The 24,962-nt window shown below is 36.2% G+C and overlaps 1 protein-coding gene across 2 annotated transcripts in view; it reads right to left on the bottom strand.

Moving 5' to 3' along the window:
- Nucleotides 1–24,962, bottom strand: part of SLC25A21 (solute carrier family 25 member 21) — a 448,213-nt gene that overhangs the window by 103,615 nt on the left and 319,636 nt on the right. For both annotated transcript variants that reach the window (XM_025047932.1, XM_006913463.3), the window contains one exon: nt 14,741–14,824. In XM_025047932.1, the coding sequence (XP_024903700.1) occupies nt 14,741–14,824 (84 nt within the window). The remainder of the gene's footprint in view (nt 1–14,740; nt 14,825–24,962) is intronic.

Here is a 24,962-nt window from a genome sequence, read left to right as displayed (position 1 = left end):
GGGGGTGGGGTGGGGGGAGGAGTGTGGTAAAGAAGAATAGTAACAGCTGAACTGCACATTGCTAAGATGAGTTAGATGAGTGTAAAATTCTTCTTCATTTTTTGCAGGAGAGATGAGAGGAAAGATATCGGTGGTAATTTTAATTAATCACAAGTTAAAAAATTGAAGTCAAACATTGTTAATCTAACGATAATTTCATGAACATTTTTAATCTAATAAATTATTTCCAAATGGGTAATATTTCCACTTATAGAGAGAATATCTTAAATTCTAAAACCTTTCAAACATCTCATTTAAAATAAAGACAATCTAATGTTGTTGATACTTAACTCAAGGTGAAACCGAAAACAAACACAGCTCTTAAACAGTTTAAAACCAGTTTTAAAACAGTTTAAAGCAATTTCTGTTCTTCCCCATCACCAACAATTAAAAATAACAGAAATAAAAAAAAAAAAAATAAGGGCTCTTACTATATATGTTATAGGAAACATTAGAAAAAGACAGTTTATATTAAGAGCCATGTATTTTAGCTTTTGCTTTACTGTTATCTGGAACGTTTGCATGGCCTATGTAAATTCTACAGCAATGAATCTCCGCACAGTAGCATCTTCTTTTTCAAGGTTTTATTTACTTCAAAACCCCTGTTGTAAAACATAATTTGGGGTAGCAAAGTGGAGAGGAGTGAGTAGTGGGTCAAATTAAGGGAGGAGCATTAAAGAAATCAACACAAAAAGTTTTAATGTAGTTGATCCCAAACCTTATTTGAGAAGTCTGAATAGGATGAAAAGGTTTTCTCTGTTCGGTAGTTTCACTTAATCCTCAGTCCAAACATTTTACCCAATAAACATTAGATTATTTTTATGTCAGCTATAAAGCTGTCAGTCCTCAATAAACAGATACACTCCTGGTGGTTTTACCTTTGCTGTCAAAGAATTGTCAATATGCATACCGGCTCTTAAATTAAAACAAACACACAGGAAAAGAAATGTAAAATAGAAAGTTGCACAGCAGAGTTTAACGGGAGGCTGTTGAAATTCTAAATGAATGATGGTCCAAACAGTTGATGGTGATCAGAAGTCCAATATACTGTGATATAAAGCAGTCAATGCATTGTTAGTGCCTTGCTGTCTCCTTAATGGAATGCTGTAACCTCTTCTGCTCAGGTAAGCCAGACCCTTACTTTACTGTGTCTCAATTAAATTTTATGTCTGATGTGTCCATTTGTTGTAGGAAAAGCAGCAAGTTCAATGAAAGGGACACTTTGAAGATTTTTATTTCCTATAGGCACAATTTACTTCTGTCTGGAAAGTCCCTTCATAGTTTTCGTAGGTTTTTTCCCCCCTGAGATTGAGAAAGGTTATATAAGAGATGAGAAAAGATATGGAGGTATTGAAAATCTATTTTCTAACTGGTCAGATCTCTGCCATTTTTGCAGTTGCTTTCAGAAGGATTTTTCCACAAAGGCTAAATAGAATCATGTGACTGAAACAATCTTTGCACATCCAGTCAACTTCATTGCAGAATTAAGCTTTTAGAGGCTCAAAGCTGTCTTTTAAAGCATATCCTGTGTGCTGCCTAACAGAGGGCTGTGTGCATATGTGCATCCACTAAGTACTATTTGCTTGTTGAGTATAAGTATTCTTCTAAGATTGGTAAAGAAACAGTATAAATATAGGAAAGATGTAGATATTTGTTCTTAGCTGTAATAATGTTGTCGTTTGCTCTTTGCTTTTTACTTTGGAAAGCTTTGTAAACTTTAGAGAGTTGGGTCTCACACTAGAGAGACATTTAGGAAAACTTAATAACGTGACTGTCCAATATCACAAAAGGAGCTATTCTTTTAATTTTGTTCATTTTAATTCTATCAGAAATGGGTTCTCTTTTTTTTTTCTAGAAAGAAAGAAAGAAAGAAAGAAAGAAAGAAAGAAAGAAAGAAAGAAAGAAAGAAAGAAAGAAAGAAAGAGAGAGAGAGAGAGAAAAGAAAGAAGTCTTCTATATTAAAGGTTCCAAAATAAGAGAATAAAATAGATGTGGGGCACTAGAAATGTAACCTGGGTGAACAAAGACTTTCAGGAAAAGAGAGCTGAAGGCAAATATATTAGGAATCTTAAGGTTCTGATGAATACTCCTTTTGTTCTAAGTAATAAACGTATGGTCTTCCCTGCCAAGGCTGAGAGAAAATGGATTTCCCCAAGGAATGTCCCATCACTGGAAAAAAGATCTGCCATCAAAAGCCATCATGTTCTGAGGAGGTGTAGCAAAAGATTAAACATTTAAGACAGGTGATGGGGCAGAGGAAGAAGTGAAGACAGGGATGTAGAAAGGTAAAATGTCAGCATCCTGAAAATGAGATCCACAAACATGAATGGAGGAAATTGAAAGTGTCAACTTTAAACCCCTGGTTTGTATCTTGTGGCCCCGAGCGATTTGGAGTTTAAGGAGAAAGACGGGACGTTCTGTTCATTGTGGTGGTGTTTCTTATAGGTCAAACACACATAAAAGAGCCCATGCCAAAACATATTAAGTAGTGCCCCATTGTCCAAAAGAATATCTGAAAAAAATGTAAAGGTCACATTGCAAGAAGAGTTTAGTGCCCTAGCAAATGTCACCAAGCAATTTGGTTTCTTAATTTTCCAGTTATTTTCTAAAACTTGCAACTAGCCACTCAATCAAAGCAGAACAATTTCTATTTCTTCAAAAAGTATTTCTCTTTAAATAATGTAGAGGTAACGATCTGGAGCCAAATTGTCTGGGTTCAAATTCTTACTACCTTAGACAAGTTACATAAACTTTTTGGCCTTGGTTGACTTATTGATAAAATAGGAAGAGTGATATTTCCTTCCCCACAAGTTGTTGGGAGAACCGAGTTAATGTATGCAAAGCGCTTAGCAAAGTGCCCAACACCTGGTAAATTATTTTAGTTACTTAAAAGGGGTTTTTAAAAAATTAATGATATCTCTTGCCAAAAATATTACTCTTGTCTTTATCCAATCCACTAATTAAATATTGAGTATCTACTACTGCACACTAATAGGACATCAGTGGTCCGTAATATTTAAGAACTTAAAAAACAATTAACCCGTTAAAAACCCACCTATTCAATTCTTATTTTCATTTATAGTATTTTTCAAGATTCTCATTTGAGTACTTTTAAAAACAGATTTCATATCTCCGGTGAAATTCCCCATCTTCTCTTTTACTTTCTTAAACATTTATTATATCTTTGAGAAAAATTCTCTGCCTGTTAAACATAGAATTACCATATGATCCAGTAATTCCACTTCTGCTTATATACTAAAAATAATTGAAAGCAGGGGTTCAAAGAAATATTTGCACACCAATGTTCATAGCAGCACTGTTCACAGTAGCCAAAAGGCGAGAAGCCAAATGACCACTGTCACATGCATGGATAAACAAAAAGTGGTATATGCATGCAATGAAATATTATTCAGCCTTAAAAAGGAAGGAAATTTGGACACATGCCTCAACAGGAATAAACCTTGAAGAAATGATGGTAAGTGACATAAGCCGGTCACATGTATGAAGTACCTAGAGTAGTCAAATTTGTAGAGACAGAAAGTAGAATGGTGGTTGTCACTGGCTGAGGTGGGGAGAAATGGGGAGTTATTGTTTAATGAGCACAGAGTTCAATTTGAGAAGAAGAAAAAAATTCTGGAGATGAATGGTTGCAGTGGTTTCATGACAAAGCAAATGTACCTAACACCACTGAATTCCACACTTAAACTAAAATGGTAAATTTTATGTTGTTTATATTTCATTACAATAAAAATTAAACTAAAAGTCCCTGTATGATAATTCCAAAATTTGAATCACTTATTGCTTCTGTTTCTCATGATATTTGGTTATTTGGTCTTTTCTCCTCTAAGACCCTGTAATTTTTTATTGAATGAGGACATTGTGCATTAAAAAAAACATTTTCTCCTAGCAAATAGACGGAGTGCAGCGCATCACCTTCATCTTGCTAAGGCTGGCTTTAGGCTTTGTTAGGGGCAATGTGTTCACGTTTTGCCCTGATTTCTAGGGCAGAGCCCTTACTCCTGGGATTGGGCATGCAGAGTCTCAACTGAAAACTTGGAGTGTTTTCCAGAATTCTTCCTTCTGGCTGGCCTGAACTGCAACCTTTGTCTCCCTGGCATTGTGGGGCTGCTGAAGTTTCTGCCCATCTTTATAGCTTTCTCAACTTCTGTGTTTGTTTTCGTTTTTGCTGGGTTTTTTGGAGTTTCTCCCAGCTTAGGTGTTGGCAAATGCCTCAAGGGGAAATTGCATATAGATCTTTGGGTTCACTTCTCTACAGTTTCCCTCTTCCCTGGGAGTTTTGATCCTCAGGTTCCAGCCATTTGGCAGCCCTCAATGTCAATCTCTAACTCCTCTCCTCACCTAAGGCTTGGTCCTATCGCCTTCCCCCAACGAGACTTACTGAAGCCTTTAGGTGGAGACCCTGGGTGAATTCAGAGCTCACTTAGGTGGATACACTGGGTAAAGGGATGATTCACCTCTCAGATGGGATGGAGCTGGACTCGTGAGATTTCATCATGCCACTCAGCATGGCGCACAATTTAAAACTTACGAATTGTGTATCTCTTGAATTTTCCGTTTAATATTTTCAGACCATAGTTGACCATGGTAACTAGGAACGTGGAAAGCAAACCGATGGATAAAGGAGAACTATTGCATCAATAACTAGAGATCCAAGCTGCATATTCTACCTACCCATTAGTCACTTAGTAGCTCACTGGCTTATCAGATCAACTGTTGTGGTATCGCAGTGATTGTGTTCAAATAATCCTTATTTTACTTAATAATGGCCCCCAAATGCTTAAGAGTAGTGAGGCTGGCCATTCGGATATGCCAAAGAGAAGCCATAGAGTGCTTCCTTTAAGTGAAAAGGTGAACATCCTTGACTTAATAAAGAAAAATATTGTATGCTGGGGTTGCTAAGATATATGGTAAGAATAAATCTTTCATCTGTGGAGTTGCCCAATTTATAAATTAAACTTTATCATAGATATGTTTGTATAGATGGAAACAGTGCATACAGGGTTCAGTACTATCCATGGTTTCAGGCATCTACCGGCGGTCATGGAATGTATCCCCCACAGGCAAGGGGGGACTCCTGCATGTCCTATCGCTTAATGGATTACATTGCAATATTTTTTTAATCTGGTTCCCTTATAAATAGTGCCAATTTCTGGGAATTTTATTATTTGGATTATGAAGTACACAGTGACCTGTTCACTGTAAACTTAAAGGATGCAAAATGATAATGACATCAGAGCTTGCTCTTTCCTCTCATTTTGGTTCTTGATTCTTCTAATTTAGGATAGGCTTTACGTAAAGAAATCAAAGAACTCATTTATCTAACATGAACTTACATACTCTCTTTAGGAGTTTCCAAAACTAATTCTTTGTTACCACTGTGTTTACATTAGAATTCCTTGTACCCAGGGCTATGTTCTCCCCTGAGTTCTCTGTGGCCAGTCAATGAGAATTATAAACATGGCAGTTATAAGCAGGAGAACAAGGCCACTACATGTGGCTGGTATCTGCTCTAGGTATTAGTGAACACATATTTCAACATGTATTGCAATCATATGATGATTTCACCCCTTCTGACATCCAAGGAATTTTGGTTAAATGCCTTATCTTATGTTTCATGTGGGTTTTCCTGGTTATATTACCCAATACTTGTGTTGACTTACGTGAAGGCACCAATAGGTCAAATAACTGAGTTTATGATCATTCATTAAGCCTTAACTTTAAACTGTACCCTGTAACTTCCTTTTGAAATTGGCTCTGTCCTAAGGATCATGGGCCTCTATCTTGGTCTCATGGGATGATGGGTGGCACACTTCAGAACACATTTTTAGTTCAATTTCATTTGCCCAAAATGCCATTAAAAAATTATACCTTTGTGTTCCTTCAGACTGATCTTAGGAACCAAGCTATTATTCTGAGAATCTCTTTGAACTCCTTTCTGTTGAAGTTCTCTGGTTTGTAGACTGTAACCAACCAATGGTAGTCTCTCCCCTACCTCCCTCAGATGCTATTTAGCCAAGTGAGATGAGATATGTGGAAATGCTTTAAATCCATAATGGGAACAGTGGAAATCTCAGATGTTGCTTCTATTATTACTAATATCACTATTCAGTTACTGACAGAGCAGGGAGTATGGTACAGGACACAGAAAACCTCAGGTGAAACCCTACCCCAACAAATATCAGTTGTGAGATGCTGCGCAAGTCCCTGAACATTTTATGTTTCCTGACCAGAAAACTAGAGTTCATACTCTCTGCCTTTCTACCTGCCAGCATTCTGGTAAGAATCAAAGGAGTTAAAACATGTGAACACATTGCACAAACAGGAAAGGGCCAAAATGGTAACGATGGTTTTGAATATAATCACTGTTGTAACAATAGCGTCTGAATTTTCTCCTTTCCTCCAGTTTCAAACTGCCTGAAAGACCTGGAGGAAAGGTAAAGCTAGTTATAAGACTAGACAAAAAAAATCCATGGACCAGTGATGAGAATAGTATAACTGGGTGACTAAACATTCCTAAGTAGGAAATGAGTAAACGTTGATAATAATTAACACTCCTGAATCCTCCAATGGCATCTGATTCATGGGATTTACAGGTAAAATGTAACAATCTAAACTACAAGCAGTACAATTAGAGTTTAAATATATGTATGTGTGTATGTGTATTTATGTATATATCTTGCCAATGTTTATAACTTCTTATGTAACCTTTTTCTTTCTGAGATCAAATTTGCATATAGCCAATATAGAAGACTTCCTACCAAAAAGGTGTATCGTGATTAATGTGATTCCACAAATTCAGAGACACTAATGAAATCAATGATGAAGATAAAATATTAACTCCTTTAACTTTGTCTATGTCAAATCATGCCTAAGCTATTTTCTACAATGAGAATTGAAAAAGTAGAAAGTTTTTAGATTTTCTTTCTCATTTTCATCTGAAAATGTTCAGTTTAACCACTAGAAAAAGGATTTTGCTTTTGGTAAAGACATTTTTTTTTTCTTGAGGTGATTCTAATTTTAGCCTATCAGAAATCCAGAATAAGTTAAAATAAAGGCCTAAGAACATTTCCAATGTGACGTCTCCCATTGACTATGCAATCACCTCATCTCCTATTAACACTCTGTAGAACACACGGGATATCTGTTCAGGCTCTGACTTGAGACACAAACCTTTTCGAAAGACAACTACCTCCACCCAAACAACTGGTCCTCCTTTCCTTCTTGTCAGCACTGAAAGCTGAGAGAGGCTGTGTTTGGTCTCTTAATCAGGCCTTGCTGACGGGCTGACATCACTGCAAACGTTTTCACTTACTCTTTGGCAACAGTTAAATCCTTGCCAAAGGCCAGTCAGTAATTCAGAAAGCGTTGTTAGTGAGAGGCTGGGGGAGTCGGAGTGTGACTGTCAGCTAGCAATCTGTGGTGATGACAGGAGGGAAATCTAAGAGCTGAAACTGTTTTAAAGGTCACTCTGTGGGCAGAACAAAAGACCTCTGATTTAGAAAAGGAAACAGAACTCTGGGACATTGAAGCACTTAGGATACTGCTATCTGAGCACTGAAAATTCATAATCCACCCTTGATTGTAAAGACTAGTTTACAAGCCAATATAGCTTAACTCAAAAACTATTTGCTTCAGCAGCGGTGTGAAATAATCTGGTAAAATAGAAATGCCAAATATTGTACTAATGGTTCAATTGTCTGGCTTTAAAAAAATATTGAAATAAGTTACTGCTTAGGCTTCTTCAATGTTCTTCCTTACCCTTCATCCTTTTACTTTCAACCTTGAATTGCTAACTAATCAGTTTAAAGTTCTTAGCAACATAGCATAAGCTTTATGTGAAAAGCAATTATATATATTTTGACTGAAAATTTATGTATTTAATATACAAAAGCATTGGTAAACCTTTTTTAAAAGAAACAGATAATTCAAAAATAATAATAGTAGGCTCATGCTTGAATTGAGATAATCTATTTTCTCTCTTTGGTCTACTAGATGCCATACATATTCTGGATCTCGGCCCATCACTTACAAGACCTACCAGATAGATTTGCTATAGTTTATTCTCCAAACTCTCACCTGCTGTGTTATTTTTTTTTCTGGTTTCCTTTTTTTCCATAGCTGAAGAAGACACTTGTGTCATCATTCAGAAGCCCAGGCAGGCCAGGACTAAACTCCATAGTGTGGGAGCAAGAGCAGCTGGGACTTTCTGCTTTCCTCCTCATGGTCAAATAAAAACAAAAGAGCAGGGATGTAATGTACAGCATGGTGACTATAGTTACCAATACTGTATTGTATATCTGAAAGTTGCTAAGAAAGAAGATGCTACATGTTCTCACCACACACAAAAAGTGGTAATTATGTGAGGTGATGGAAGTATTAACTAACTCCATTGTGGTAAGCATTTCTCAGTATATATATGTGTATCAGATCATCACACTGTACACTGTAAACTTACACAATATTATAGGTCAATTATGTCTAGAAAAAGCTAGAAACAAGACAAAACAAGGTAATACAAAACAAAGAAATACTTAAGAGACGTCCAGTGGGTGCCAAGAAAGGCCTCTTTGGTAAAACAAAAAGGAAGGGAGAGAAGGCACTCAAGGCATCAGGAAACTCATCATAGAAGTCACAGTGCACATGTGGCACCCATCAAAGAACAAATTCATTTGAGCAAACCAGGCTTGCAAACTCAGTCGACACCCAATAATCTACACGTACTTGATTTGCATTGCAGACTATCTGCTCAGGGGCCTGGGGTACATTCTATAATTATTAATCTGAGTGAAAACTGGATTGGTTAAGTAGGAGTGAGTTTTCAGTGACCCACGATGCAGCCGTACTGGATCTATGGGCTGACAAGAGGGACCAGTCCCAGAATCCAGGGAACAGCGATGCCAAAAACCACCCACCCATTCTAGCTTGGCAATGTTGGGTAGATGAGTTGGTTTATGCTGGAGGATGAAAGGGGTGGAATGTAAAGAGAAAAAGCAGTAGCAGCTACTGGGCCTTGTGAAGTGGGAACTTGGTTTAGGTGGTGAAGTTGCTGATTGCTCAAATAATCAACATTTCTGGCTGTAGTAAGAGTTCGCTCCTCCATTGCCTCTTTAAATCCACACCTCCCCTCACTTCCATGTGAGAGTAAGAGTGAGGGGCAGCTTCCAGAGCCTACTTTACTTAGGAGAGTTTCTATAGGGGTGGCTCTTTCTATTTTCAGAGGTCTTTTCTATGTTCAGGGTAATTTTCAAAATGATCCGGCCATGTTAGATTATGTAACCCACTTTTTAAAAAGTAGACCCACTAACACACCAAATTAAGCCAAAAACCGTGTTCACCTATAAAAAGAAAATGTCCAAATCTCACCAGGTTGTTGTTGATTTTGAGTTGTAGACGCCCCGCTTCCTTTGTCTGTGTCACAAGCCACTCATTCCCCTTCTTAATGAAAACAAGAGGGAGTGATTATACCTCCTGGGGCTGTGCCATTTATGCCGTCTGAAAGGCACTTAAACGAGTGGCACATTATCTCACACATCTGGAGTTTACCAAATTAGCCAATTATGCTGGAGCTCATAAAACAAGGCCTTAAATGTCATTTAACTAGAAAATATTATAATCACAAAGTGGTCTGATTGTAAGATGATACTTGGGGCAGCATCAGTGGTTACAGAAAACAAATCATGAAACAAAACAGTTCAAATGCCCCCCAAATGCAACCACATATTTTCTACTTTCTGAAGAATACTATTCAGAAAGTAGAAGGCACCAGCAATCAACATGTTTCTCATTTGAAATGGAGTTTAATCTGACCTAGTTGTTTCCTAGTTATTTGCCTTGGGCTCCAAGAACTTTTCTCATAAGAAAACTACGGAACTTGCAAGATGAAAGTAGACTGACAGAAAAACCATGAACTTATCAGAGATACAGAGCTATCTGGGCAACGACTAGAGCAAGAGTCTTGAGTCTTTCGTTTGTGGTGCTGCCTCAGAATTAACAAGATTTGGTTGACTGAACATATACTGGTCTCTCAGAATTTACAGACTTTACCTGAAGGAAGAGATAAAAGCTACTTGAAATTGTTATATGTTTCGAGGGAAGGCGTATATCAAAGGTATTTGAAAATTAGGGGTTTACAGCCACTACTTCCATATTGTCTTGTTTTCATTCAATAAATAACAAATTTTGTTCAGTGAAAGGTGATATAGGTAATAAAAAAAACTATGCTATGCCGCTCATACTTGTGTGACTTTGGGCAAATTATTTAACTTCTCAGATCTTTAGTTACCTCATACAAAATACACATGTGATGCTGTGTTGTATTGAGAACAGTGCTGTGTTGAGACAAACATATGAAAAAGTCTCTAGCGCAGTGCTTGGTACACTGAAGAAAATAAACGTTAATTTCTTGTCTTTATGTATGTTCTCAGAATTTCTTAAGCTCTATTTAACACTTTTTTTTTTCTCTTTATTTCGGGAAGAATGGCCACTAGGCACTTTCAGAGGAAGAAGAGTAAGGGGGTGGGCAGTTCCAGTTTTTATTAGCATAATTTATAATCTTCTTACTATCTGTGAACATCTCAATCACTCCCTTAAAGGAATGACAAGTACAAAAGAGATTAGGAAAATGTCCATGAGATACTAGGAGGCAAAAGGAAGTGAAGCATGATGCATGGACACACGGTAAACAGAGATATCAGCTGCTCTTTGTGGGAAGAGTACAAAATGAACCTTATTGGTTTTAAAGGCACCTAATTACCTAAGCTAAATCTTTGTCTTTCTGGGCTCACAATTACAGTAGATGGACCTGTCAGTTCTTGTCAAACCAGAGAAAGATGAAGAATTTTGTTGACGATGGAGGTATTCTCAATAGTGATGAATTCCTTTCTTCTGAGTTCTCTCTTCTCTGTTAGAGAAAACAGTGATGGCCTTTTTGGCGAAAGCTAATTAAATAAATATAATGATTTCATGTTATGGAAATCCTTACTCAGAATTTGGAGGGCAATTTTAAACTTTAATTTCACTTCTATAAAGCTGGGTTAAAAAACTATGTCTTTAATAAAAGTACAACATATCTACGCTTTTAAGAAGAAAAAGAATCTTAGAAACAGTAAAGTGTTTTGGACTCAGTGATTGAGCCTTGTCTCTTAGAAACAGGTGAATTCTGGGCAGGGAGGAGGGGAATCGCCTCTCTAAGAGTGATGATGCAGTTTTCACTTGCTTACAGAGGGGAATGGGATATCTGTGCAGATTCTAAGTGTATTAACAGTTTAATGTTTTTAAACAACAGAAAAGGACTAGCTTTACAACGTTTAACTTGGGAGAGCTAGGAAAAACCAGGAGATACGACTTCTTCTAAATATGCTAATAGTCAAATTGACTAGTGCTATCTTTTTGGCAGGCCACAGACCAAACTGGCCTCTATGCACCTGAGAAAAACATTTTCTTTTCACTCATTGTATTCTAAAAGCCAAATAAGAAAATCAAAAGGAACTGCTTTTACCAGGAAAAAAAAAATTCAACACAGTATGTGTTTAAAGGTTTTCTTTTTTTTTTTAACCTAAGGCAACGAAATGCTCTTACTCTGCATCAAAAATAACATGCAGCTTTTTCTTTTATATTTTTACAAATATTTCCATCTCTAAGAATGGAGTTCTCTGGCTTTTCGCTAACAATATGTCCAGATCTAAAGTCATTACAGGAAAAATGTCAATTTGCTCTAGAAGCAATTATACATACAGTCTAGGAAAAGGCCAATTTTACTATGCAAGGACCACACATACTGTATGTTTGTTACATTACTTGATATCAAAGCAGAAACATCAAATTCTTCTGAAAACACACATGAAATGAAGAGGCTGGCTAAGGAACTCCCACATCCAATTCAGAGATATCTGTTACAGCTTACAGAACTTGGCAAGGCTGACACTACCGTTTTACCGGAAAGGGACACTTTTATGACGATATAATACACTATGATTTCTTTGACTTTATATATAATTTGCATAAAATGAACATGACTTTGATCCCAATTGTTATAAAAGAGGTATATTATCAATGTATGGCACTTAGGTACCACATCACCAGTGCAATGGCAAAAATTTGGTGACTCTACATCGCTAGGTGACCTCAAAATATTTAATCAGGCATCAAGATCATTATCATAATTTCAGAGGGGGTGTTCTATAGCAAGAATTATCATCCCTGTTTCATGATGCATCATTATGACGTTGGTGTGATGACATTCATTCATTTGTTCACTGTGCACTTATTGAGCATCTCTACTCAATGCCAAACACAGGCATTGGGAATACAGAGGTAAATGAGACATGGCCAGTAGGTAAATGTATTCTTGGGGTGGGAGAGGGAAGACAGAAACTGAGCCCAATAAATCCGGGTGATGCATGTATACTTTATATAGCATATGCATATAGAGAAAGAAAGACTGATAAAGAAAGCATGTGGTAGAGAAAAGACGGTCAGGGAGGGTGCAACTTGAGGGCACCCTTGAATGAAGCGGGGTAGTTTCTTGTGTGGATTAGAGGGTTGGTCCTCTAGGAATAGGGAATAGTGTGCAAAACCATGAGAGTGTGAGCGACCAGGGGGCTGCAAACGTTTGCTATTCCTAGAGAAGATCTGTGCATGAGGTGTGAGCCAGAAGAAGAAGAGAAGACCATATTAGAAAGGGCTCTGCACACCAAGACAAAGAGTTCACATTTTATACTGCAGGACACATTTTTACATATTCCCATAGTACTCTAAAGATAAAATAATTAAAGCAGTATGAAATAGATGCAAAGATAAATAAGACAGACTGGAAATGGAGAAACAGAATAGAAAAATTAGATGAAGTATATGTGAAAATTTAATATGTGAATAAGCTAGCATTTCCATTTAATGAGTAAAGGATGGATTTTTCAACATCTGTGTTCGGACAATTGACTAACCATTTGAGAATAAAATTTGATTCCTATATACCAAACTGCACATGAACAAATTTCTCACATGGATTAAAGATTTAAATGTAAAAAATACCAGAAGAAAATAATCTTGGGATTAGAGGATGTCCTTCTTTTTAAATGTGACATCAAGATCAGATATTGCAAAGGAGAAGAGACAGATATAATAAAAAAAATCACAATCTTCAAAAATTACAAACTTATGAAAGATGTAAGACATTATAGTTGTAAGACAAATGACAAGTTGGGAAAATATTTGTATTCTATGTAATAGTCAAAGGATTAGTACCTATAATAATATTCTGAGCTCCTACAAATCAATAAAAAATCTAATCTAAGAGAAATAGGCAAATGACGCAAATAAAGAATTCATGAGAATATGATACCTTGTAATATAAAAGCATGCTCAATCCCAATTATATCAAAGGAATACTATTAAACTGGTTTTACTTTTCACCTATTAGATTATGAACAAGAAATGCATGTGAGTGACACATATACCAAGTAAGGACTGACAACGTCCAGTGTTTGAGAGAGTGTGAGAAATTAGAATTCTCAAATACTAAGAGAATAAAATAATTATGTACTTTATGAAAGATCATTTTGGTAATATCTGATCCTATAAATCCATAATTATCAACTTTTTAATAGAAACATTTACATATGTACATGACTATGCAAAAACAGTAAGACTATTTATGGCACTCTTTTTTAAACAGTGAAAATCTGGAAACAACCTAATGGTCCACAGAAGGATTAATTTAATAAATTGCAGCATGTAGATAAATAAATTACTATGCTGTTGTTAAAAAGAATATACTGACCTGGAAAGAAATACATGATATAGGTTTGACTGAAATAAACAATTAGCAGATCACTATCCACAGTACAATCTGCCAAGAGTAGTAGTGAACCAACCACAGCAGCTAGGAGATTAGAGTCTCAGCTCTATTACTTACCAGGTATGTGAAAATTACTAACTACTCTGAGTTTTGGTTTCTTCATCTGTGCAAATGAAATGAACCCTAATAGAATTACAGAGTTATAAGGAGAATTCCTAATTCATAGTAGAGGTTAAAATATATACTAGTTGTTATTATTACTCTTATCATTTTTGTATGATTATTATTTTATTTGCAATCTATTCTCTTATGTAAACAACTTCCAAAAGCTAATCTAATATCCTTTGGAAGATTATGCTGGATACAATCTTTAACTGAAGCTATACATTAAAGATAATTTTAGCTTATGTAACCAAAATATTCTATTTATTTGATCATCTAATCGATATGATAATATATTTGACACGTCAATTTATAACATAGATCTGTTTTGATTGAATATTCATCAACCAAAATGCAAACAAAGAAATCATTTGGGCACTATCATTAAGAATCAAAATGAAGAACTATTATGTTCAGATAGTCCAAGTTACGAGAATTCTAAAAAGATTTCATGGCAAAAATTAGAAATTGTCCCCTAGTCATCAAACTGATTATTAATATCCTTTTTATGGTAGTTTCTATTATCTACATATTTAGTTTTCAACCATATTATCAGGAAAAACACAAAAAAGTAGGAAGGTACCCTTTTAAATATTTTCCCCAAGTAAGACTAAGAAAATATCTCATTCAAAATGATAAAATGTGTCATGTAGTAATATATTTAAATGCCTACATGAACATAAGAATCCATATGTGAAGAACCATACATACATACATACATACCCTTCCGTTCGGAAAATTATTCGAAAGCTGTCTCCTAAGCTTTTATAACTGTTTGGATCAGTTGCACATCTCTGAATTTGGAACCTAGAAACAAAATCAAACAAAAAAAATCCAAGTTAAGAATTTTGCCAAGTGCACTTTCTCATTTTTCAAAGTCTCGGGAAACTCAATTTTTTTGAGATTAAAATATTCTGGTTTTCGATATAGATTTTATTGATTTATTTGCTTCATATAATCTTTACCTTATTTTTGTAGCCTTCAAGAGTATTATATTTAGTAGCTGAGAGATGGTCGCAGGAATGAAGAGTACAGCATAGGGAATGCAGTCAGCAGTAATGTAATGGCTACGTAGAGAGCCAGAGGGAAGACAGAGTAATCAGGGGGATCATTAAACTATATAAGTGTCTAACCAATGTACTGTATACTTGAAACTAATAATAAAATAAGATAAAATGCTTAAAAAACACAAAATAAAAAAATAAAAGTATGATATTTCTTTGAACTTTAATAGAAACTGTAGAAAAAGGGTTTTGGTTGTTTTTTCTCCCATCTGCTTCTTAGGCAGATGCACCCTGAGGCATTTATGCTTTTTTGTCTGTGTGCGAAAAGCATACATAGATGTTATAGATTGGTTTAATGTATAATTCAAAAATCTGAAGATGCATATGAAATAAATAAGTAGCTCTATTTCTTATCTAAATTAGTGCTCCATGATGGTAATTGAATACAATGGTTAAAAATACAGAGCAGCTAATATGGCCTAATTTTGATCCTGATTGTGAATTTGGAATTCATTCTGGCAGACAGGCGCCTGTGCTTACAGTGAGAATTGGCATTGTATTGTAACACAATTTACTAGCACTACTTCATGAGGGAGCAGAGTTGGCTATTATGGGTAGTTCAGGCTACCTGGATTGTCATAGAAGTACAATGCTCAGCATACAGTTGGTGCTCAAGAAAAATGTGTCCCATTTTTGAATGCTAAATTCTTCTTTCTTCTTCTTTTTGGGTATGATCATGCCTCTCACAACTCTAACCTTCAAAATATGCAAGTTTCCAGTATGAGAGTCTTAACTTATTCACTTTGTATTTTACCCTGGAGTTTGTTTCCAAAGAGATTTATGACAAGTGCTCTCATTTTCCAACACCCAGTTGTTTCTGGATTTCTTTAGTCTGACCTCTCCTTGTGTTTAACTTCCTTGTCCCAATTCTGAATTAAGGCCCTTCTTCCTTATGTGCTTTCCTCCACAACTTTATCAAACATTTTTTTAAAAGAACTTTTAAAAAGCACTTCTAATATTGTCTACTTTGAGATGCTTTTCTCAGATTGTTGGATTTATGATAGGAACACAACTTCTACCTCGAAGAGTGATTTATTTTATAGTTCTAGGCCCCAGGGAATTATGCTGAAAACTGACACATATATCACAGAAATGAGTGAATTTTTTACTTTGATTGAAGCAGTTGGGCATATCAACAAAACAATGATTGGAAAGGGAGGAAGGCTTACATTTGATTTTGTAAAGTTGGAGAGTTGTTGAATATGATCGTGCAGGAGAGCAGCCATTCTGAAATGAGAAAGTTAAGTATTCCAGCAGAGAGTGCTTGGCACATACAAATCCCTAAAAAAATACTTATTGCCTGATTGAGTAAATTAGAATGGGTATATGGAGGTCAGAATATGAAAGCAATATGATAGTCTAGGGGAAGATAATAATGTCAGAATATGACTGGAGAGAACAGAAATGCAATGAAAGGGGTAAGCTTGTTGGGTAATCTTTTTTTTCTCTTTAAATGAATTTTTTTTTTTTAACAATACATTCAGCATGAGCCCCTCTTGAATCTCTTCAACCCAGAAAGTAATATTCCACAGTCCAAGACCAAAGTTTAAAATGTCATATTCATCTTCATAATGGCATTGTTTGTCAAATTTACACCTCTATTACATTATCATTTTTAAAGGTTGGTTTCTAGGCAAGAACTATATCTCTAAAATTTTAACTACATGGAGCTTATCAGAAGATAATGGTCCAGAACATCTAACTCATTTAAACTAGTCTGGATCCAGAAGTGCATTTGGTGGATGCATAACCGCTAGCCCAGAAGACTCAGTAAGTGGTTCTGCCTAGAATCAAGGATATGATTTGATGGTCAAGTAGATAGATCATGTTTGGAATTTCTGGGCTACTGTATGTAGATGAGATAACAGAATCTTCATCTCTGCATTTGCATATTTGTAATCCATATTCATTGCTGAATATGAAATATTTTCTTATGTCCAACGGGGAAGTCAAAGACACTTCTCTACCTATTTCTTAATTATTTATTAAGAAAATAATTTAAAATAGTTTTAGGTATTAAAAAAGTATTACATGCTTATAGATTTTTCTCATAATATCTGTAATAATTTTTATTAAGTTCATTTACCTCAGTCAAATTCCTTTTTAGATGCTTTTCTCCCAAATTATAAGTATTTAAAAAATATCTGAAATAAGATGCTACAGGTATTACAAAAACCCAGGGCATTATCTCTCAAGAAGAACAATAAATAAATGAGAAAAAATAATTAACAAAATGAAGAAAAATATTCAAAAGGCCAAGCAGCATTGGTGCCAAATTGCCCAGGTGTTCACCAGAGGGAGCAACGACTGCTTTCTGTGGAGGGTCAGGAAGGAGATGGGATTTGAGCTGGTCCTATAGGATTCAGAGAAGGAAAAAGAATAAGCCTGGAGGAAGCATTTCAGGTGGGGAAACGAGAGAAAGAAGACCAGCGAGAAAAAGGCCGTTTTCGCAAGAGAAGTGATGGAAAAGATCCCCCGCTGTGGCAACCTCCTGAGCTTCCTTCAAGACAGATGTTACAGCACTCTGCTGGTGGCATTCAGTTGCTCAGGGTGGGTGGCGACCTGAGCGGATTACAGGGGGGTATTTATGAGACAAAGTTAAAATCAAAGATAGATCATTTGATCTTTTCTCATTCCTCAGCTGACTACTTCAGCTAACTCTGCATGGCCATCTCATAATTACGTGACCCTGGTTCTGGAAGGGACTGTGAAAGAGTCAGCAGAGGGACCAGAGGAAGTATACCCCAATGCCTAGAAAATCGACCTTAGGCTCTCTTTTCCTGTTGGGGTTAGAGACATCAGCTTTGCTATGATGTCTACATGCTCAGGTAGGCTGGTGTTTTATCAGCTTAAGCAAAGACGAATACTGAGTACAGTTATTTCACAGTTAACTAGTTATCTAACCTGGCTATTAAAAATCTAGGTACTTTACTCACTTGCTGCAATTTCTTCCTTTTTTTTCAGAATCTGACAGATGATATTTGAAATCCACTATTCAGTTAATGAAAGCTTGGACACTTACTTTGTATTAGGTACTCCACCGTTTGGGGCATTATGAAGAAGGAAGACAAAATCCTGCCCTTTGGAAACTTACAGTTAGGTGAAGAAGACATGCAAATAGATGATTACCATATGCAAGTAATAATGTTTAGAAATAATGTTCCGGAGTATCAGATGTCAGCCAATGACTTTTACTGATATCGAATAACACTGATATTACTCTTACTGGACATGAGCTCTTCGCTATGGGTGGACTGTGGCTGACTGAGAAAATAGTATGATGTAGAGACATTGGAGGGAACATGGAAAATGAGAAGGATATCTTTAGACTAAATATCTGTAATTAAACTTTACCCATCCACTTCAGACAGGCAATGAGGATAGTCAGTGGAATCCCTTGAGGAGTGTTCCATTTTGAAGCTGGCTGATGAGTGATGCTATGTTAATTATGAACAGGAGAGGCAAAATTGAAATAGCATTACATGAAGGGAGTCCACAACTGTGTTGCAGAGCAGTATAAGAGGGTAGGCAGGCATGATGAATACTAATTCCACAGTAAGGCCTTCCCACCATTCTTTACTATGCTAAAGCAGCTGGAGTTCCCATTATACAGGCTAAGACAAGAAGAGCTGTCTCTTCTGTTGCCTATCTCACACCCTGCATGTCTACCCTTTGCAGAGAAAGTACATGCAGTATTTAGCTCCACTACACATGACTTACTCTGATCACAGAGTTATCAGTTCTTCTAAGGAATCTGTTTCAAGTTGATATCATTATAGTGCATTTTGGTTAATCATGTAAAACAGCAATTTCTTTCTTCCTCTCCACTACATTTCAGCAACTTAAAAGGTTTTTCTCTTGGATTGAAGTTTTATATCAGTATTTTCCAAGATGTATTCTGTGCTAACAAATTCTCTCTATGCTTGGGGAGACAATTTTCCAGTTACATAATACAACTCTTTGTAAAATTACAAAGGCAAAGCCACACTACTTTTGATTGTATTTAGAAGAAAAGGTTGGACCTTTCTACTGTCCTAAGAAAAGCAGCTTAGACACATCTGGAATCTCGATCTGAGTAACTTCTTTTATTAGAAAGAAAAATTGCTGCCAAACTGGCAAATTGGACAATGAAGTATAACACTCAGAAACATTCAGCGCCTAACATCCGGTCAGAATGAAGGGAAAGGATGCAGCTCCAACTCTAAGTTCCATTGCTCAGGAGCTTGCAATCCCATCTGTCATGATGCCAGGGACACAGCACTGCACACTCCTTCCTACAAATGGAAGGGAACTGCCCTATCATCTGCCACACTGTAAACACGAAGTGAGTTACTGTGGCAACCACCAGGGCAAGAAAGGGCTGCTCAACGTTCACAGACAAATGCACAAGCATTTTTTTAAAAGTTGAAAAATGATCTCACTCACTAAAATATTTTTCTCTAAATTGGTCAAGAACCATGACTGCAGCATTTTCCACTGACTGAACTGTACGCTTAGTCAGTGATACCAAATTTTAAACTAGCCTGTTGTTGATTCTCAGCACCATCAGAAGTGCCGCTTTAGATGTTCAGCTTGTCTGAGCACTTAAGATATGGTCACAAGAAAGACATGTCTGTAAGAAATAAAATGGCTTTGCTGTCTTAAACGCCATAGGATGAGGTTGTTTGAAAATTCCAAAAGCTGAAATGTAATGTATGCATTTATTTCCAAAGTAATTTTATATCTATCATCTTCTTCTTAAAAAATACTGATGGAATCTATTCTGGGGAGTGGAAGCTTCAGGACCTACACATAAACACATACACATGCACACACATGTATACATGCATATGTGTGTGTGTGTGTGTGTGTGTGTGTGTGTGCATATATATATATATATAAATAAATGTGTGTGTGTGTATATATATATATATATATATCATATGTATATGTAATTTATATACTTATATAAAGACAGCAATTGAGTTGCAAAAATCAGATATGGGTAGGTGATGCGATGTGTCCTGAAGCTATATTTGCATAGCACACGCTCTGCTTTTTACTTAGATCGTATGATTTGTGGTGCTTTTAGGGTAAGGAACTGATGGAGAATTTTTTGGGGGGTGAGGGGAAGTCATTCCAAGCCACCCTTTGGCATTGCCACTCATCCTGAGCAAAGCTGTAAGAGAGGTGAAGTTTATTTCTAGCATCATATCCAGATCATTTTCCAGTTCAATAGTATTCTTGTGCTCTCTCCTACCTTCCCTCATTCAATCCTGCACTCAGAAAAGCATTCACACCAACCATTTACCCTTCCTGTGGCTTTTAATTTGATATACTATCTCTCAGAACTTGACCCTGTTAAAGAGATTTCAGCTATCTAAGAGGAGGAAGGAAGGTTTGGTTTTGTTTAGGGTGGGGATGCAGGGGACCTTTACCACTCAAGAAAGTTCCAAGTGACATTTTTTTTCCTGAGTGGAATTTTATATTGCCATAATGCACTGGACTTCATAAAAGTTACACTTTTGTGCCAAAGTAGGTGAGGTGCTTTGGGGAACTGAAACAAAGACTAAAAGCCACCATTTATAATTTCAGTGTTGCCACCAATAAATAACATAAACTGGTGAGATCTATAATTTAATCTCTCATTGCCTTTCTGCTCAGCAGTAAAATGGGACAGTGGACATCAGAAGACACATTGATTTTGAAGGGGCAGTGACACACAGACTCGATATTTAAGTTTGTTAGCTATGAGAGAGAAGAGATACTTCATTTTGTTTTGTAAAGCCCCAAATTCCATATTTTATAGGGGTGGAGATTGCTAATAAAAACTGTACAGCGACAATAAGTGGTGATGAACCCAATGAAATCCCTGCAGAGATCTTTGTAAATGTGGTATGAACAAAGATTATTAGTAATTACCAGAATGTTACACATGCTCCTTAATAAACACTTAAGAAACCCACTAATGAATCAGAGATTAACAGACTAAAGGTTTGCAATTACAGAACACATTAAAAGGATAACTGTAGAAAGATTAAATAAAGATTTTAATTCCCTGTAATTAGCCTATTTTATAGAAATAAGATGCTACTCCTATGTTTGTTTTCTTACTGGTTGGTTGAGCATGGCCAAGGTCAGACTGAACGTGCAAAGGCACGTCTAAGGTTTTGAAACTTAGGCGTACACACCTGCCTGACAAACTTCGGGAAAAGGCCCTAAAAAGCATACCTTTAGAAAAATTCCCACCATATATATTTGTTTCCTGAAGTCTGAAAAACTACTTTCCAGTGAGGGCGTTGCAAGAAAAGAAATACTTCCCATGAAAGGCTATCCATTGAACTGAAGGGGGACACGGCCTCTGTATTTGTCATCCCCATAGGAAGACTGTGTCACATAGTGGGGAGATGAGGCTGCTGATGATTTTGGAGGTGATTCTTTCAGTTTCCTTTAGCCAGTTCTAGAAGAAAGGTTTCCTTCTAAAGTTTCTCTATGTCCATAGCTTTATGGATTACTGTGAATGGTCATTAGAAGAAAAAAAAGTTAGCTATAGGTATTTTGTCTTACCTCAGATTGCCTTACAAAGATGAACACAAGAGTCCTTTAATCACATTGGAAGGGCATGGTTTATAGTCCAAGACACAGATTTCTGTCTCAACATTTCCTGAGAATGGGCACATTTGCACAAGGGGCAAGGTTAAGAGTTTTGGGGGCCCAGAGATGAATAAACCATAGATCTTGCCCTCTAAAAGGGAAAAAGCAGGCAGGAGGCTGGGAGATGTTAGTGAATAATTATAAAATAAAGCAGAATACAAATATTAAATGGAGATTCCTAGGAACTTGGCGACTTAAACATTGCTTTTGCTTGCTGTGTTCACAATCTGGGCCTGGCATCAATTAACACCCTAAAATAACGCTAACAAATACACAAGCCTCTTGAGTTTGGCTCTGTTCCAACAGTGATCAGTGACTGAAGTTCAAAAACAGTGATCATACATATTTGGCTGTTTATCAAATTATTCTAAAAATTCAGGGCAAAGAAAGATACTTGCCCTGATGGCTGCTCAGTCATTTTCCTGGGAGAATTTCTTTATAAAAGAAGTAGAAACCTAACTTGAAAAAAATAAGAGGTTCTTTGCCTGTTCAAAGTCTGAATGTCTTTACTAGGTGTAGGTGGGCTAGGTGGGTTGGGCTATGCTTTGGCTTAGCCTTTATGATACTGTAAAGAAGACTAATAAATTTCTCTATGTGATTATAAAACAGTTTATAATTTGAAGAAATATGTAACCTGGAGTGCTCAGTCAGCCTAGATAATTACTACAGATAAAGTAACAACATCTTGGCAAGGCCACAAAAGCAAGGGAAATCTGTACCGTGTAATTTTGAACACGTTTTTGAAAAAAGCCTGAAAAATATTATCTCTCTGAAATATCAGATCAATCCAGATGGACTGATTATACTTTAAGTAATTTCCTGTGATCCTAGACACATCTAATTGCAGTCTTCTTTCATAAGCTGAGGAAATTTAAAGTCTGATATTCTGTACATTTTACAATTCGCACTTTAACGATACACTTAAATATCCTGTAAGTGGTTCATCCATTTTGTCAACCACAAATTTTGTTGCAATAAATATTAACCTATGTGTCCCTGATTATTGTGATGAAATAGATCTAGTTTTGTACATCCTACACAATTCTAAGACATGTGGTATGTATAGTACTTAGAATCTGCATAAAATTTGACACTGTACAATAAATCATGATAAGAGAGTTTATTCTATCACCTGGGACAAGTCCTTTCAGTTGTTTGTATTACTTATGGGATAATAACTAAGTATACTGACAATATAATTCAAAACTTTATTTTAATGACAATATACTAGTTAACAAGTCAGAGACAGATGATCATTAGAGATTAGAAACTAAATCTAATAATGCTAAACCACAAGTGATAAAATAGGCGAATTGACATAGCTGTATAATTCAAACGCTCAATTATAAACTGGTCTCAATTAAACAATAGCTCTTCTAGCTTGACTTTCAGACATTTCGCTTTGTAAAACATATGTCACATTAAAAAACTATGCTTAATATTATAGTTCTGCTACTTTTTGAATATATATGTGTTATGTATACATATAGTCAATTAAATTTATATTTAATGCCAACAAATGACCTCACACTCAGATGTACCCACATACATTTTCCCAGTTGCATTGGGAACTAGGCCATTACAGTGGTTAATTAGCATGAAATCACATCGTATGTGAGAATGAAGGAAGGATGGATCACAGAGTGGAAATAAAACCCATTATTAAGATAATGAGAATAGAGAGGGCTACGTCAACTTCATCAATCAAATATTAAAATTATAATAGTAATAATAAGAATCATAGTTTTCCCATAATTCCCAAATAATTACAGTTTTAAAAATATTGACCCTTCCCCTCCCCCCAAAAAGAGAAAAGTTAGCTAATTATTTCTCTCTCCCACCCACCTCCTTGGGTCCTAAAGTTCACCAGTATCACCTACTGCCTGACAGAGAAACACACATCATTCTTACCTGTTGAATCTCAGCTCATTGCTCAGGACAAGACTAAAGTTCTTGGTTTCCAGCCTTCATAAAAGATGTCCAGAATAGGGAATTCAAAAGCAGTCAAACCTACCAGAATCCTCTCACTGGCCCTGGGAACTGAGTCACTTCAAAGAAACGAATTTTGAACTTGAGATCATAATCCAGGGTCCCAGTGAGGGAAATGTCAGAGAATGTAGTCTCTGGAGACCTACTATACCCTTCCAGTCTATTTTAATTGATCAAATGTGCCTATTTTATGGTTTAATTAACACCGATAAGGAAGGATACTTTTTAATAATGTCAAAGAAAGAAAGATGAAAATAGTGGGTTGCGTTTTTGCATTCGTAAGCATAAATGCTAATGCCAGAAAGAAATTTGGGGAATGGAGATAAATAAACTTGGCTACCAAGGAAGAAAACATGCTTAAGTTTATCATTGTTGAGAAAAATTTTAAGGGACATTTTTATCTTTACAGTAAGACTGACCTCATATGTTACCAAGATGTGGATGGGTTGTATCAGTTCCAAATGTGGACACAGTTTTTGAAAGCATTTCACAGATGGACGGGACCCCCGAATGGCAAAGAAATAGCAGTGATCCTGCTCAGTTGTAAATCACGTTTAACTCTGAGAGCATTTTTACACATATGATCTCATATTGGGCTGCCTTTTAGTTTCACGATTCCTTATATTTGTAGGGTTAAAATCACTTGAAAAAGAGAAAAGTATCAGCTTGGCACTAGAAAGGTCTTATACTAAAGGGAATAGGTTTCCCTGGAGTTGTACTATAAATTTGTCTCTCTAGTTCAGAGAATGACGAATAAAGTTGGTTCTATGAACTCAAGCTCTTTCAGTTGTCAAAAAGGGAATAATGTTACCTGCACATCACCCAACTACCTTTGAGGTTTATGTTTGGAACTCTAAAGAAATCAGCCCTGAATTAGCTGTGCTGGGGAGAGCCAGATTTCAGAGATGTACCAATAGTGTTCATTTAATTTCGTCCTTCACTGGCAGGAATATAGACTGTGGATAGAGAGAGATCTCTTCATGGGGAGTTAGGATGGACATCTTTGTCGAAGAATTTAGATTCTATTCTATTAGAAGATTTTAGTCCTATTTGAAGAGCAGAAGACATTACGTGATTCCTTTCAGCCCTCTCATTGAAGACAATGGGTTTGATATATTCTGGATCCCCCCAAAATATCTTTCTGTATTTATCTAGCAGCTATCTTATGGGGTTTATTTATTTCCAAATGTTTAAGTACCTACTGTGTGACTGCATAACATTGTCAATATCAACTAATGAGATTTATAACTCTCTCTCTC

Source organism: Pteropus alecto, unplaced genomic scaffold (assembly GCF_000325575.1).
Source record: "Pteropus alecto unplaced genomic scaffold, ASM32557v1 scaffold104, whole genome shotgun sequence".
NCBI classification, from domain to species: Eukaryota; Metazoa; Chordata; class Mammalia; order Chiroptera; family Pteropodidae; genus Pteropus; species Pteropus alecto.
This window is presented reverse-complemented; position numbering and strand designations above follow the sequence as displayed.